Source organism: Vulpes lagopus, chromosome 15 (assembly GCF_018345385.1).
Source record: "Vulpes lagopus strain Blue_001 chromosome 15, ASM1834538v1, whole genome shotgun sequence".
NCBI lineage: Eukaryota > Metazoa > Chordata > Mammalia > Carnivora > Canidae > Vulpes > Vulpes lagopus.
In genome coordinates, this window is record NC_054838.1 from 26893069 (window position 1) to 26911252 (window position 18184).

Here is an 18184-nt window from a genome sequence, read left to right on the forward strand (position 1 = left end):
AATATTTATACCAGCCTTGTGAAGGTTGGTATTAGTGCCCTTATTTTCCAGATGGGAAAATTCAGATCACACTGGTAGGTAGAGTTAGGAGTTATTTTTTTACTAAAAGAGATTTTATTTATTTGAGAGAGAGAGAGAGTGTGTGTGAAAGCGAGAAAGAGCATGAGCCGGGGGAGGGGCAGAGGGAGAGGGAGAAGCAGGTTCTCAGCTGAGCAGGGATCCCAATGCAGGCTTGATCCCAGGACCCTTTGATCATGATCTGAGCCAAAGACAGATGCTTAATTGACTGATCCAGCCAGCGCCCCTGGAGCTAGGTTTTAAATCCAGGCCTGGCTGACTTACAAATTCATTCTTTGTGCTGTACCACACTGATACATAACATGTAGTTCTTGGTAACCACCCAACAATCTTGGAATGATGCTTTGTCTATTTGTGAAAACTGTGGGACTACTGTTAATGGTAACTCTGAAATATTAGTCATATCTATAAATATCCTTGATGTTTCTTAATATTTACTCAATATAGACTTTCTGGTTTGTTTATTTATTTATTTATTCATTCATTCATTCATTCATTCATTTGTTTATTTATTTAGAGTATATGTGTTCATGTGAATGGTGGTAGGGGTGGGAGGGACCTGGGGGGAAAGAGAGAGATTGAGAGAGAGAGAGAGAATCTTAAGTGCAGAGCCTGAAGCTTAATTTCATGACCCTGGAATTACCTGAGCTGAAATCAGCAGTTGGACGCTTAACCAACTGAGCCACTCAGGTTCCCTTTCTTTCTTTCTTTCTTTCTTTCATTCATTCATTCATTTATTTATTTTGCCTTTTTGGTTTTTTTTTGCTTTCTTTTAAAGAAACTATTTAATTCTACATATTTTTCTTTCACATTAAAAAACCCCTCTATTCTCATTTTGCTTACCATATACTTTATTTTGTGTCCTCCTATAGTGACCAGAAGAATGCATATAATAGATATTTTTTATAACTAAATTCTAACCACTCTAATCTTTTTTGTTTTTATATTTTTCCCTCTGTTTTAGGACTGGCCTCAGTGAAGATTTATAAAATAATGACTTTTGGCTTAGGGCCTTTCTCCTCTCTTTCAGTATGAGATACTTGTTGCCTTTTACTGGCCAATTAGAACCTTGCAGTGAGGTGTATACTCTGTCTTCCCACATACCATAGTTGGCTGTGGATAGACGATGGTATTGAGCACTTGTCTTTCTTCTTTTTTTTTTTTTTTTTAAGATTTTATTTATTTATTCATGAGAATACACAGAGAAGGGAGAGAGGCAGAGACACAGGCAGAGGGAGAGGGAGAAGCAGGCTCCATGCGGGGAACCCAATGCGGGACTCGATCCCGGGTCTCCAGGATCAGGCCCTGGGCTGAAGGCAGTGCTAAACCGCTGAGCCACCCAGGCTGCCCACTTGTCTTTCTTCTGAAAGTACCTACATTTCATGGAGGATGATGCTTCTTAATGTTAGAGTTGTATTGACTGTATAGTCTGGTAAGGGAGTTTTGAGCCAAAGAAGGTGGCCTTCATGCTTTTCAACTCATATATTCCTTAGGTAGTGATCTTCTTGGAATACTCACCTGTGTTTATGTTGAACCTGTCCTAACTTGAGAGAGTCAGCTTTCGGGTGTCTTCTTATAAAGCTGGTTATGTCGGTATAATGGAGAACAAAAGAAATAGAAAACTTGTTTTTTAAGCCTATTAGAAACTTAATATCATTATAGAAAGTCAAAACTTACCTACGAAATAGGTATAACAAGTAACATACTACTAGAAAATCAGATAAAATAGAATTACAAATTTTCAGAGGAAAGCAAGACTAAGATGTATCAGGAAAATAGCCAGAATTACTTAGGTTCAGTGATAGATCATTTACTTTCTACCAGGCATTATTCTTACTGTTAAGGATCCAGAGATGGGTAAGACAAGATCCTTAGACTTGGTAAACTGATGATTGATGAATACCTGCATAGTACCATCCTGTTTTGATTACTATAGCTTTGTAATATAATTTGGATGAGTGTATGGAAGAATTATTTAGACAAGCGTGGATAGAGTCAGGGAGGGCTGACTTTTGAATGAATTTTTTTTTGTAAGTCAGGTTTGTTGAGGTGTAATGTATATACAGTGAAATGCACCCTTTTAAGGTATGCACTTAAGTGGGTTTGACAAATATATTAAGTCTAGTAACCATCACAATGAATAATGCTGCTGTGAATATTTAAATATAAGTCTTTATGTTGACATTTGTTGTCACTTCCTTTGAGTAAATACATAGAAGTGGAATTTCTGGGTCTAATGGAAAGTGTATGTTGAAATTTATAAGAAGCTCCCAAATTGTTTTCCATTGGTTTTAGCCATTCCAATGGATTTGAAGTAGTATCTTACTGTGATTTTTTTTTTTAAGTTTTAGTTTTAATTACTCAGTGTTCATCATGACAAGTGCACTCCTTAATCCTCATCACCTATTTCACCCATCCCCCACTTTCCTCTGGTAACCACCAATTTTTTTCTCTATAGCTAAGAGTCTGTTTCTTGGTTTGTCTCTTTCTTTCCCCTGCTTTGCTCGTTTGTTTCATTTCTTAAATTCTCCAAATGAGTGAAATCATATGGTATTTGTCTTTTTCTCATTGATTTATTTCACTTAGCATTATATTTTCTAGCTCCATCCCTATCATTGCAAGTGGCAAGATTTCATTCTTTTTTTTTTTTTTTTTTACAGCTGATATATATGTGTATCACATCTTCTTTATCAGTCAATGGACACTTTAGCTGCTTCCATATCTTGATCATTGTAAATAAATCTGCTCTAAGCACAGGGATGCATATATCCTTTTGAATTAGTGTTTTTGTATTATTTGGGTAAATATTTGATAGTGCAATTCCTAGATCACAGGGTAGTTCTATTTTTAACCTTTTGATGAAACTCTATACTGTTTTCCACAGTGGCTACACTAGTTTGCATCCCACCTACAGTGCACAAGTGTTCTTTTTTCTCCACGTCCTTGCCAACACCTGTTATTTCTTGTGTTGTTGATTTTAGCCATTCTGAACAAGTATGAGGTGATATCTCATTGTAGTTTTTGTTTATATTTCCCTGATGGTAAGTGATGATGAGCATCTTTTCTTGTAACTGTTGGCCATTTGTATGTCTTTGGAGAAATGTCTATTCATGTCTTCTGTCCATTTTTTAATTGGATTATTTGCTTTTTGGGTATTGAGTTTTATAAATTCTTTATATATTTTGGATACTAATCCTTTATTGGATATGTCGTTTGTAAATATCTTCTCCCATTTTATAGGTTGCCTTTTACTTTTATTGATTGTTTTTTTTTTTTTTTTGCTGTGCAGAAACTTTTTATTTTGATATAGTCCCAATAGTTTATTTTTGTTTTTGTTTTCCTTGTCTCAGGGGATCTATCTAAAGAAAAGTTGTTAGAGCCAATATCAGAGAAATTACTGCCTGTACTCTTTTCTAGGATTTTTATGGTTTCAGGTCTCAAATTTAGGTCTTTAATCCATTTTGAATTTATTTTTATGTATGGTATAAGAAAGTCCAATTTCATTCTTTTGCATGTTCCTGTCCAGTTTTCCTTACACCATTTGCTGAAGATACTGTCTTTTCCCCATTGAATGTTCTTTCCTGCTTTGTTGAAGATTAATTGACCATATAATTGTGGGTTTATTTCTAGATATTCTATTCTGTTCCATTGATCTCTGTGTCTTTTTTTGTGCCAGTACTGTACTGTTTTAAATATATGGCTTTGTAATATAATGTAAAGTCCAGGATTATGATGCTTCCAGATTTGCTTTTCTTTTCCTGAAAAGCTTGCTTGAATTGCTTTAGCTATTCAGTCTTTTGTGGTTCCATACAAATTTTAGGTTTGCTGTTAAAAATACTTTTGGTATTTTGACAGGGATTGCATTAAAAATGTAGATTATGGGGATCCCTGGGTGGCTCAGTGGTTTAGCACCTGCCTTCAGCCCAGGGCGTGATCGTGGAGTCCTGGGATCGAGTCCCACGTCAGACTCCCTGCATGGAGCCTTCTTCTCCCTGTGGGTCTGCCTCTCTCACTCTCTCTCTTTCTCTCTGTGTCTCTCATGAATAAATAAATAAAATCTTAAAAAAAAATGTAGATTGCTTTGAATAGTATAGACGTTTTAACAACATTTGTTCTTCCAATCCATGAGCATGGAATTTGGAATGTCTTTCCATTTCTTTGTGTCTTCAATTTCTTTCATCAGTTTTCTTTTTTAAAGATTTTATTTTTTATTCATGAGAGACACACAGAGAGAGGCAGAGACATAGGTAGAGGGAGAAGCAGGCTCTCCACAGGGGAGCCTGATGTGGCACTTGATCCCAGGACCCCGGGATCACAACCTGAGCCAAAGGCAGATGCTCAACCACTGAGCCACCCAGGTGCCCCTTAATAGTGTTTTATAGTTTTCAGAATACAGGTTCTTCACCTCTTTAGTTAGATTGTTTCCTAGGTATCTTATTATTTTGGGTGTAAATGAAATGGTTTTCTTAGTTTCTCTTTCTGCTGTTTCATTATGGGTATATAGAATCTTGTGATTTTAATTTGAACTTCTCTAGTGATTAAGTCATGTTGAGCAATACAAAAAATGTTTATTTGTCATCATTCTTTCTCTCACCCCTTTTTTGGTGAAATGTTTATTTAGATCTTTTGCCTACTTTTTATTTGGCTGTTTGAATTCTCATTATTGGGTTGTAAAATTTCTGTATGTATTCTAGATAGGAGTCAGTTCTTTATAAGATAGTTATTTTCTGAGTATTTTCTGCCAGTCTGTGGCTTGTCCTTTTGTTTAAGTGTCATTTAAATGATCGAAGTTTATCAGTGCTGATAAAGTCCACTAAATTGTTTTTTCTTTTATGTTTCATGCTCTTTGTGTCTTATCAAAGACATCTTTGCCTAATCCTAGGTCACAAAGATTTTTTTCCATGGGGTTTTTTCCTCGTGGAGTTTTATAGTATTAGGTTTTATGTTTATGTCTATGATAATTTTGGATTAACTTTTATTTAAGGTATAAGGCACATTGTTTTGCAGATTGGTTAACATTTGTCCCTGCACTCTGTTGTTAGAGCTGTTATTTCTCCATTGAATTACCTTGTTATCTTTGTTGAAAATCAGTTTTAAAAAAATAATTTGTGGGAGTCTGTTTCTGGACTCTATTCTATTTCATTGATCGACAGGTCTGTCTTAATCCAATACCACATTGTCTTGAATACTGTAGTTTTACACCTCATGAATTCAGATAATGTCAATCCTTCAATTTTGATCTTGTTTTCAGAATTGTTCTGGCTATTCTAGATCTCTTGCCTTTAAATATACATTCTAGAATTAATTAATTTGTGAATCCTACAAAAATCTAAGAAACTTTGGGGAGAATTGACATCTTACTAGTATCAGATGTTTCAGTCTGTGGACATGATATATTTCTCCATTTGTGAAAATCTTTGATTTCACTCATCAGCATTTGGTACTTTTCACTATACAGATCTTGCACATATTTTGTTAGATTTGGACTTGTGGATTCTATGTTTTTTTATGCTAGTTTAAATGCTATTTAAAAATATTTCTATTTCCAATTGTAGCTAGTATATAGAAACATCTCTGTATTGAACGTGTATTCTGTGACTTTGTTAAACTCATTTATTAGATCTAGTAGTTTTTTGGTAGACTCCTCTTGTAAATTGCTATGTAGGGAATCATGTCTCTGAATAGATGGTTTAATTTCTTCCTAATGAATATGTCTTTTTTTCTTGTCGTTTCATTGGTGAAGACCTCAGTACAATGGTGAATAGAAATGAGTAGATTGGGCAACCTTGGTTTTTTTTACTGATGCTGTGTAAAACTATTCAGTCTTTCATTATTAAGTATAATATTAGCTATAAATTTTGTAGACACTTTATCAGGTTGAGGAAATTTCCTTTCATATGGAAATACATTTGTGAGTATTTTATTAAGATTTCCTTCATCTATATCCATGGGAGATACTGGTTTGTACTTCTCTTGTATTGTCCTTGTCCAATTTATTTATTTATTTTTTAAAAAAGGCTTTATTTATTTATTCATGAGAGAGAGAGAGAGAGAGAGGCAGAGACACAGGCATAGGGAGAAGCAGGCTCTGTATGGGGAGCCTGATGTGGGACTCAGGACTCAGTCCCAGGACCCTGGGATCGCACCCTGAGCCAAGGGCAGCTGCTGAACCGCTGAGCCATCCTTGTCCAATTTAGTATGAGAGTAATGCTGGTCTTGTAAAATGGATTGGGAAGCCTTTACTCTTCTGTTTTCTGGAGGAATTTGTGTAAAATTGCTATTATTCCACAAATGTTTGACAGAATTCTTCAGTGAAGCCATGTGGGTGTTAAGATTTCCCTGTGGGAAAGTTTAAAAGCCTGACTTGTTACTTTATTAGATATGGGGCTATATTTAGATTATCTATCTTCTTATGTGAGCTTTGATAGTTTTTCTTCCAAAGAATTTGTTAGTTTCACCTAAGATTTCAAATTTATAAGCATAAAAGTTTCCACAGTATTACTATACTTTATATCCTTGTAATGTATATAGGCTACATAATGATCCTTTACTCTATCATTCTTGCTATTGGTAATTTCTGTCACATCTCTTTCTTCTCTTGATCACTCTGCCTAGAGATTTATCCATTTTTGTAGGTTTTCAAAGAACTAGTTTTTGGTTTCGTTGTTTATTGTTTTGTTTTCAGTCTCACTGATTTCTGATTTTATCCTTATAATTTTCTTTCTTTTGCTTGCTTTGGGTTTACTTTGTTCCTCTTACTAGTTTAAGGTAGGATTTTGCATTACTATTTGGAGACTTCTCTTTTCTAAAGTAAGCATTTACTAAATTTTCCCCTAAGCCTTCCTTTAACTGTGACTCACAAACTTTGGTGTTGTATATTCATTTTCATTCAATTCAAAATATTTTCTAATTTCCCTTTTATTTCTTCGTAACCCAGGGGTTATTTAGAGATATAGTGTTTAATTTTCAAACATGTGGATTTTCCAGGTATCCTTCTTTTGTTGATTTCTGATTGAACTCTTTTGAGTTTAGAGAAAATAGTTTGTTTGATTTCAATCATTTAAGCTTTTTTTGAGATTTATTTTATGGCCTAGAATATAGAATCTCTTTTTGGTGAATGTTTCCTGTACATGTGATGTGTATTCTATCGTCATTGAATGGAATGTTTTGCATTCAGGTTAAATTGATTGATAATCTGGAGTGAAATTTGGATATGTTGGATATGTTGGATTTAGCCAGGGGAATTGGGGTTAGGCACAGAAGTATGGTATCACAGAGCATAAACTGATTCATTAATTTTAATTGAGGAAACTAGAGTCCAGAGTAATGATGCAATTTAGATACTATCTTTAAACTGCCTTTTTGAAAATAGAAAATAATATTAATCTTTTATGTTTTTTTCTAGTACTTCATGGTTTTTTAAGGACTTTTACAGACTAAGTGGATTGTGTTTTCTTTGAGATCACAGAATGTATAGTATGTCTATACTATACATTTGAATCATTTGTATTTCAGAAGTAGCCTTTCCATAGCAATCTCAAGAAGTATTTATAGAAAATATATGTGAATGATCATGCCTGTAATCTCATGTGATGATTTTGTGAGCCCTTTGACTAAAGCAGGAAGCTCTCATTTGATTACCTGGTCTTAAGACAAATGATATGTTTTTAGCTGGCTTGTTAGATTAGTCAGCCTATTTCTCAGCATTGAAGTAGGTCTTGTGTCATGCTCTAATCATATTAAAACTTAATTGGAATGAGAAGAACTGATAGTGTGTTTTTCTTCTTTCTTAGATTCATGCCCGCAACCAAAATGAAATAATTTTTGGGTTGAATGATGGCTACTATGGTGCTCCGTTTGAACATAAGGTAAGAGGATTTTCCTAGTGCTGTGAATTTTGTTTAGTGTAGCTGTGCTTTGACATATAGTATGTAAAAAAGCTATGTGTAAATAGAATCTTCTTTTAAGTATCATTCTAAGTTTGTTTAATGTCGCTTAAGGTGAGTGAATGAATGCTTTTTAAAGTGGATATTCATTTTGTAACCACCCCAGTTTAACCACCCCAGTTTATCTTTTCTAAATTCAGATGATTAATTTACCTGTGAGGGCTGTTTGCTCTTATTCTGTGTAATTCTTTGGAGGATTAGAACAGAATGGTGAATTTTGATTAAGTACAATACAATTTTATTAAATGTTTTGGATACCTTTTACACTTTCAGTAAATTTAAGAAACTGTGAGTACAATGTTATTATAATCTGTGCTGTCTCTATATCTAAAAGCAGTTAGAGAAAGGAAAGAGAAGGTAATTCATATTTACTAAGTACCTACTATCTGTGTTACTGTGCCAGGTGATTTATGTTCTTTATCCCACTTAATACCAGCCACAAACCAGTGAGGTGAGTTTTCTATACTACTTGCTCTTAGTGACCACATTGTTTCATAATTCTTCATTGTGTGAAATTCTGTTGCTGGAATGCTCCATTCATTCAGCAGCTATTTATTGAGTACCTGCTGTATGTCAGCTATTGTGCCCTCTCTGTAAGTACTAAAGGTATTTTGGTAAGCAAATGGATATTTTCCAGCAGGAGTGCGTGGAGGAGACAAACACTGGTAAAGTAACCTAACGTGCTATAAAAGCATGCAAAAAGTGCTATAAAAGCATGCAATAAGGGCCTTACTTACACTCTAGGGATTCAAGAAAGACCTTTTGGAGAACTAGGATTTTAAGACTACAATCCAAGGATAAGTGGAAATGAACCAGGTACAGAGAGTGGGGGCTGAATGGAGAGAGCCTTCCAGCAGAGGAGGTTGGCATGTTCGAAGGCCATGAAGTGGAAGGGCACTTGGTGGGTTTTAGGGATTAAAGGAAGGTCAGAGTGATAAGGAGGAGTGATATCAGATGAGGCTGGACAGGAAGGCAGGGGCCACATCATATAGAATCTTTTAAAGGATTTTATCCTAAGAGCAGTGAATTGTGTTGAAGGATTTTTTAGCATGGCAGAGATATAATTTGATTTGTGTTTTAACAATTTCGCTCTGTCTGTGGTAAAGACTGTAGAAGAAGTAAGAATACATGTGAAAAGACAGAAAGGAGGATTGTGTAGTATATCAGGTAAGAGATGCCATCTGGATACTTTGAAATACTTTGGAACAGTGTTACAGCAGAATAGAGAGAAGATGGATTAGGAAAATTTTAGGAGGTAAAAATCTTTAGAACCTGCTATGCTTTGAATTTAGGGTATAAGGAAAAAGGTGTTGAGGATGACTTTTGGGTTCCTGGCTTGGGTAAAATAATGGGATGGATAAGTGTTCCAGGCACTGGGAGAACTAAGGACACTGAGGGAAGACCAGGTTTGGTGGAGGCAGATTGAGAGCTGAGATTTGATCAGACGGATTTTGAGATGCCTTCAAGATATCCATGTGCAGATGGAGTTCAGAGGAATTAGAGTTATAAATGTGGAGGGGGGGGGCAATGGCACATAGTCACTGAAATGATAAGTTCAGACTAGGGACAAACTGGACAGTGAGAAAAAAAGAGGGGTTTGATAACTATGCCTTGAGGACCTCCAGCTGTTAAGGGCTAAATAAAGGAGGAGGCTTTGGAAAAGTTGCCTGAGAAAAAGTGATGAGAGATGTATAAGGAAAAGAGTGGGGAATCTCATAGGATCTCAGAGGCCGAAGAAAAAGAGGTTTTTTGGGGGGTTGGTTTTTGGCTTTTAAGGGGAGGGAGTGGTCAAATAAGATGAAGACTGAAAATTGCCCATTGGATTTGGCAAAATTGAAGGTATTCTGGGTGACTTCATCAAATTGAGTTCAAACTTCTGAGTAGCTTTTAAAAATTTATTTGAAGCCCTTATATTTTGAGTTCCTAAAGTTTGTCAACACTGTGTATACCTTTGACATAAGAACTACTACTTTATAACTCTTTCTTCCTTTGTTGGATAGATCCTCTAACCTGTAAGCATCTTAAGGACAGATTTGTATATGTAATTTTGAATTCCCAGTACCTCTCACAGTTCTTGAGACATTGTATTTGCTTAGTAAAGATGCTTGATTTAATGAGAGAATTGTGGGATTGCTACTCTTTTTGTTGCAGTGCCCCAGTTATAGGGTTAACAATCCGAGACTCTGCTGAGGGATTAAGTTCCTCTTGCAACTGGTGACTAGCTCACCATCTAGCACAATATCGGGTACATAATATTAAAGCAAATATTTATTGAATGTTACTGTGTCTCAAACACTTTTAAGAGCTTTATATTTGGGGACGCCTGGGTGGCTCAGCAGTTGAGCGTCTGCCTTCAGCTCAAGGTGTGATCCCGAGATCCGGGATCAAGTACTGCATCTGGCTCCTTGCAGGAAGCCTGCTTCTTCCTCTGCCTGTGACTCTGCCCCTCTCTCTCTGTGTCTCTCATAAATAAATAAAATCTTTAAAAAAAAAAGAAAGAAGAGGTTTATATGTGTTACTCTATTTAATCTCCTTAAGAGATTGCATAGTCTTGGGCAGCCCGGGTGGCTCAGCGGTTTAGCGCCGCCTTCGGCCTTCGGCCTGATCCTGGGGACCTGGGATCAAGTCCCATGTCGGGCTCCCTGCATGGAGCCTGATTCTCCCTCTGTCTGTGTCTCTACCCCTTCCCCCCACCCTGTGTCTCTCATGAATAAATAAATAAAATCTTAAAAAAAAAAAAAGATTGCATAGTCAGTACTAATACTGTTAGTAATTGAGGTTTTGTTATTTGTTTATTTTTATTTTTTAAAGATTTTATTTATTCATAAGAGACACAGGGAGAGGCAAAGACACAGGGAGAGGGAGAAGCAGGTTCCCTGTAGGGAGCCCGATGCAGAACTCAATCCCAGGACTCTGGGATCACACCCTGAGCTAATGGCAGATGCTCAATCACTGAGCCACCCAGACGTCCCAGTAATTGAGCTTTTGGATAGCCAATGACTAATACCCTTTTCTTCTTCCCCCTGAGTTTGGAACAAGTTTAGAAATAAGACAGGTGATATATAAATGGAAATCAGAATATTGGCTTTATTATTAATGAATTAATTGGTAAACATGGCTTAAATTCTACAACTAAGAAAGCTGGTATATATTTCCTCCCAAATTGAAACTTCCCCTCAGAAAACAAGAAAATAAGCAAAACTGGGATCTTCCCTTTACTGAGACAAAGTCTAATCCTTCAAGCCAAAAGCAGAATTTATGTGCGCTGTAGGCAGGCTATTCTGACCGGAAGGGAACCTGGAAAGAACTGATGCCATCATACTTCGTTTCATCTCCCAACCTCAGCAGTCAGATAAGTCCTTTCTGCCTATCCTGGAGAGGAATGAGTGAAGGACATAGAGAAGCTGGAAATGTTCTTTTTAGGACATGGGAAATGGAGTGGGACATCTTTTGCCTATATGGAAACATGAGTGCAGAGTGTTCCCCCTGAATATAATAATAATAAATAATAATAATGGCAGCTAATGTTCAGTGAGCTAATAATAATGACAGGTACTATTCTAAGTGGTTTGCATAATTTACCTCACTTAAACCTCACAATTGTCTTTACAGAAGAGGAAGGCTGCACACAGAAGTTAAGTAACTTTCTCAAGATTATGGAGCTACCAAGTAGCAGAGCTGGGATTTCAAGACCAAATGGTCAATAAAAGTTTGTTGAATATATATTATTGTAATAAGTGGTATATTTTATTCTAGCAGTTAGTGAATTTTATAAATTTAGAAGCCCAGCCTTATCTTACCACTGTGCCAGCTTTCAGATAAACATCTGACATAGAGTTTGAACCTTAAAAAGCATTAGTTTTCGTTTTTAAAGAAAGCCATAAAGAATGTTTCCAGTCAAGATAGCCTTGTAAGTGCACACTTTGAGACCTTCCACTGGCCAAACAAAAGGAATGGTTGGTTTAAAAGAAAAAAAAAGAAGCCAAAAAACAATACCCCCCCCCCCCAAACAAACAAACAAACAAAAACCCCAGTGATTGGTGAAATCAGAGAAATTTAAAGGGACATACCTTGCTAAAGCAAAGAAATAAAAAGCAAGAAAATAAACCTCTCTGGAACAGAAATGGAATGGAACACGAAGAAGTAGGCAGAAGCAGAAGCCTAGTCCTTGAAAGATGTGCTCCTCTGGGTGAAATGAACATGAAATGAGCACAAAGCTGAGATAGGATTCTCCCTATTACAGAAGAAGGCTGGAAAAAAAAAAAGACATCATAGAGAAACTAAAGATCTTTAAGAAAAAATTTTAAAAGGAGAAATATTTAAAGTGAGCAGGGAATGGAAATATTACCTACAAATTAGACTGACAGCAGACTTTGCATCAGTAACAGTTAGTGTCAGGAGAAATCATCCTCAAAGTGCTCTTAACTATTAAATGTATAATTCTTTTTTTTTTTAAGGTTTTATTTATTTATTCATGAGAGACACGGAGAGAGAGGCAGAGACACACACAGGGAGAGGAAGAAACAGGCTCCATGTAGGGAGCCCGATGTGGCACTCGATCCCAGGACCCCGGGATCATGCCCTGAGCCAAAGGCAGACACTCAACCACTGAGCCACTCAGGCATCCCAAATGTATAGTTCTTTTTCTAGTAAACTTTCAGTTGAAAGCGAGAGTGAAAGAGGGACAATTTTAAAGACACACAGATTGAGAATTTACTGCCCATAGCCCCTTTATCTATACTGAATAGTGGAGATAGAGAAGTGGTCCCAAAGGGAAGATGTGAGAATTAACAGGAAGTTACAGCAAGACACATAAAACTGGTTGCAACGTTAATGAATGCAATTAACTACTGACAGCAAACTAACATGTAAACAAAAACTTAATAAGTTCTGAGTTTTAAGGTATAAAAACAAACTAGACCATTGTTACTCAAAGTATAGTTTGTGAACCAGAGCAAACCTAACAACTGTCCCTAGTCTGTGGTGAGCTAAGTATAAAAAGTGAGAGTAAATGTTTTAAAACTTTTATAGCAATTTGACATTATTGTGGCTTTTTATAGTATTTTATAAAAGTATCTTTTCACAGTGGATTGAGGGAACAGCCTCTGGTCCTTGGCCACAGAGTGTTTGAGAAGCACTGCTCTAGATATCAATAATGAGGTGAGGGAGGGTGTGTAAAAAGTTAAGACTCAAAAAAAAAAAAAAAAAAGTTAAGACTCATTGAGGTCACTGATCTCTTTGGGAGGACAATAAACAAATTCAGAATTTGTTAGAAAAAATTATGTTTACGTATGCATGTTAAAACTATAAAGGTATCTAGGGTAGATTAGAAACCAGAAAATATATATTTTTAAGTAGCAGAGGGAAAAAAGGGACTGTAAAGAGTAGAAAACTTTGTCAACTAATAGGAGGGAGGAAAGAAAACAAACAGTAAACAAAAACATGTAGTAGAGTGGTAGAAATAAGTCCAGACGTATTTGTAATGACAGTAATTGAAGCTATCCTATATGTGTTGGACATATTTCATAAAAGCTTTTATAAAATGCTAAAGTAACAAGATTGAGAACAGGATTGTTTTTTCAGAATGCGTGTCTGCTAAAAAGTGCCAAGTTTGTGGGGCAATAAGGAAGAAAACTTTGGAGCAGCACTATAAATAGTGACTAGAATTTTGTTGACCAGTTCTTAAGCATTCTTGTTTTATATTAATTGTAACCAGAAACACCGTTATTATTACATCTGGTGATTGTGTTGCTGTTAATCATCCCTCTGTTCATATTACTTAAAGTGACTTCAGCCGCTGTGGGTCTGAAAGCTGAAAGTACTCATTAGCTCAGAACTTTTGCCTCTTTGTTCATCTGCTTCTTGAAAAGGTTTTACTCATTTCTATTGAGTTTTTAGGAACCTAGTGAATCTCAATTATATAGGACAAGGTGTTTAGTCTCTCTACCAGGAACGTGTTTGGAAACCACTTAACACAGAAAATCTTTCACTAAAATATGCTTTGGGTTTGAATCCTTTGTTCAACCTCTGCTGACATTATTAGAGAGTGATATGTTCTTACTTTATGTAGTAAGATTGCATTTATTTGGCATATAAACAGGGAACTCACAGCTATTCAGTAGCAATGCAGGTGAAGAGAAGATTGAATAAATGATGAAAGTCTTCTGTTTGTATTTGCAAAAGTCATTCATGATTTTTTCCTGTTAATAAATATCAAGTAACTACTATGTGTTCATTATTAAACTAAGCACTTTGTGATACAAAAGTATTAAATATGGATTCACAAACATTTTTTTTTTAGGTGAGATAAAACAGTATATATTCCAGAAGAGTTCCAGTTTACAGATGGGTTTAGTTTGAAAGTAGTTTTTGATGTGAGTTATTTAGGTCTTGCAGATAACACAGGTGAATTATAACAGAACCTTAAATAATCTGAAGAGCATCTTTGGAAGAGGTGCTCTTTTTAACATTTGGAGACTATGGAGAACAGAGAGGAACACTATTGTGGCTTGAAGTTGGAGTGGATGCAACTTGGTGAATAAGGCTAGGTGGCTGGGAGGGATTTTTTTGGGTGGATTGAACTGCTAGAATGATATTTGGGGGAGCATAAGGAGTAAGAGGCTAGCTTCTTTTTTTTATTATTTATTTTTTTAAGGATTTATTTATTTATTTATGATAGACATAGAGAGAGAGAGAGGCAGAGACACAGGAGGAGGGAGAAGCAGGCTCCACGCAGGGAGCCTGACGCGGGACTCGATCCCGGGACTCCAGGATCACGCCCTGGGCCAAAAGCAGGCGCTAAACCGCTGAGCCACCCAGGGATCCCCGAGGCTAGCTTCTTAATCAATAAGCTGGAAACCTTTCAGATCTCAGTTTAGGAGTTTTGCCTTTTATATAGACATGTAAGACTATTTTTGCCTGGCTTGCCTTTTGTCAGCTACCCTTGTTTTTGGGAGGATGCTGACAACTTACCTGGGTTGAGTATATACTCCTAGTGGTTAAGAATACAAGGTTTTGGAGTCAGAGTGAGGTGAGTTTAATTCCAGGCACTTCTGCAATTGCCTATGAGAGAGATCTTGAGCAAATTAAAGCATCTCTGAGTCTTTCTCCTCTTACAAAGAGAACAATTTCTACCTCATCAAAAATTGAGGATGAAAAGTGATAATGTACTGTGTAAGCCTGGCACATGAATAGAGTTCAATAATAAATGGAAACTACTTATTAGGCTCTAAATCCTATGGTAAGAGGGATTACCTCTTTAACATTATGTCCCTTGTATAGTACCTTGCACAGCATATATTATAGTAGGTATTCAATAGAAATTTGTTAATGAGTGTATGTGAATGCATGCTGTATTTGGGACTATCATAGCAATAATTGAGAATAAACATCTTGAAGGGATGGTATTTCTCTTTCTTATCCTACTTTACCCCTAGCCCCAACTTCTGGGGTTTTATTTTTAAAGATTTTATTTATTTATTCATTTGAGAAAGAGTGAGAGAGTTGAGTAAGAGCACAGCTTGAGGGGAGAAGAGAGGGAGAAGCAGAGTCCCTTCTGAGCAGGGAGCCTGATTAGGGCTAGATCCCAGGACCCTGGATCATGACCTGAGTTGAAGGCAGACACTTAATTGACTGAATCACCCAGGCACCCCTCCGGAGTTTTATTTTTACATAACTCATATGTCATAATAACCCTAACTACTATGTTATTGATAAAGTGTAAAAAGCATTAGATTGTTAAGAATTCTTTTCTCAGACTAAAAGCTATAGCAGCAATATCTCCAAAGTCCAGTAGATGGCAATGCTTTCTCATTCTAATGGGGGTAAAAATAAGCAGGAGTAGAATCCAGTAAAAAGGATCAAATCTTTTTGAAATGACATTCTTAGGAGATTGAAATAGCAATTTGGTGATTAATTTCACAAACACAGTCATATAACTTGATCATCTCAGGTACATAGTTGAGCCTAGATTAAAAATATAGGGAATAAGGGGGGAAGGAGAAAAAATGAGTGCGAAATATCAGAAAGGGAGACAGAACATGAGAGACTCCTAACTCTGGGAAACGAAGTAGGGGTGGTGGAAGAGGAGGTGGGCAGGGGGTGGGGGTGACGGGCATTGAGGGGGGGCACTTGATGGGATGAGCACTGGGTGTTATTCTGTATGTTGGCAAATTGAGCACCAATAAATTTTATAAATTTATAAAAAAAATATATAGGGACAACAGCAAGTTTCAGAATCTGTTTTGAGAACCTGTACAGGGATGCCTGGGTGGCTCACCCATTGAGCGGCTGCCTTCGGCTCAGGGAGTGATCCCGGGATTGAGTTCCACATCCGGCTTCCTGCTTGGAGCCTGAGTCTCCCTCTGCCTATGTCTCTGCCCTCCCTCCCCTTCCCCTGCCCCTCTCTGTGTCTCCCATGAATAAATAAATAAAACATTTTTTCTTTTTTTAAAAAGAACCTGTAAAAATGAAAATTCCTGATTTTATATTTTTAAAGTTATGATACTTTTGAAAAATAGAAAATCTGAGTTTCAATTTCAGTTAAGATGTTTCCATTTAGTTAACTTTATTAGAACTGAGAAATTAAAAAGATGGCTATTTCCTCTTGCTAGTCAAATTAGTGTATACTAACTTATTTCCAAAGCATGTCTCACACAATATACAAGCAGAACATTCAGAAGTAGGGATTAAGTGTCCCAAGTAGCCTATGTTTTAACAACAAGGAAAGGGATTGTGGTATAATGTTGTCCAGGTCTTCCAGTACATCATCAAGCAAAAGTTGGAAAATCATAACAATAGGCCATTCCTACACACAGTCAATTCAGCTTTCCCTATGCTAACCACCACTCCCTCATTGCAAAATATAAGAAACAAAGACAATAAATCTTCAGGGGCTGTTTCTAGCTGCCTGCTTTGTTATAAAACATCTAGATTTCTGAGCTTAGTTTAAATCCGGATAAAACTTCGTTTCTGAATTATTTGAGCAGGTGTAATATCCTAGTAACAGTGTTACTTATACCAGGTAGATAGAGAGCTTTTGAAAGCTACCATTGCCAATTTTCATTTACTGAGTACCTACTACATGTCAGACACTATACTAGCTACCTTGCGTGTTTTTTATTTAATCTTGTGTAATAACTCCATGAGGTGGTTATTATCCTCATTTTATAGGTAAAGTACCCTAGAAGAAAACAAACTACTAACCCAAGATTACATAGCTAGGAAGTAGCAGAACCATGACTTAAAGCTAGGTCTCCTTTGCCCAGAGGTGTTTTCTTTTAACCACTACATTATATGCCATCTGTGCGTTTCTTCCCGCTTCATATAGCCTGTTCAAAGTACTAGGTCTCTGTATTTGCATTTATTTAAGCAGAAATCACCACTATGTGCATTGTGAGAATTAATTGAGAGGGTACATCGGAAAGTGCTCTGAATGATATGAAGTGCATTATTGTACAGACTCTGTGTATTTATTTTTGTAGAGTGGGCATGCAATGCCCATGAGGCCATAAACCCACTGAAGTCTACAAAAGTTCCACGTATTAGTCACTATATTTGGCTTCTCTTGAGTCCTTTTTCTTTTTTTCCCCTTTTCTCTTGGATCAAATTAACTTCTGACAGATGTTTGGAAAATCATCTTATCCTGTAATTCATATTTATAAATCCTCCTGCTACAGTGTGGTCCCCATTCTCTCTCTTCATTGAAGCCAGAAAATAATCTGGGAAAATGCCACATTTCCTGTTACGAATTTGGAGGATCTTGTCTTCTTAGCAAAATTTTTGAGCTTTTCAGAATTTCAATACTGGAAAATTCAAAGCCAGGCATGGTTCTTTGTATAGATGTTTTGGATTCTTGAAAAGTAAACAGAAACAGAGCTCCAGACTTGTCCTCACTAGGGGATTCAGAGAGTTTAAAATTTTGAAAACTTGTTTTTACTATTCTCTTTTGGATTTCTGGTGAGGGCATGCTTAACCTTTGTTCCTCCCTCTGATAGTCAGTTTCAGTTTAAATTGTTCCACAAAGCTGGGAATCCTATCTCCCTTCTCCCTGTCTCCACTAACGTTCATTAGTGTGATGCCGCTACAGCCTTCTCTTCTCCTCTCACACATATAGTATTTTGAGTATGCATCTTTTCTCTTCTTCTGGGCATAAGCTCCTT

General features: G+C 36.5%; 1 protein-coding gene across 2 annotated transcripts in view; it reads left to right on the top strand.

Moving 5' to 3' along the window:
- UVRAG (UV radiation resistance associated) overlaps positions 1 to 18184 on the top strand; it is a 318666-nt gene that overhangs the window by 55478 nt on the left and 245004 nt on the right. For both annotated transcript variants that reach the window (XR_005983964.1, XM_041730667.1), the window contains exon 5: positions 7872 to 7946. Coding sequence is in view for 1 of the 2 variants with exons in the window: in XM_041730667.1 (XP_041586601.1) it covers positions 7872 to 7946 (75 nt within the window). In the remaining variant the exon portion in view is untranslated. The remainder of the gene's footprint in view (positions 1 to 7871; positions 7947 to 18184) is intronic.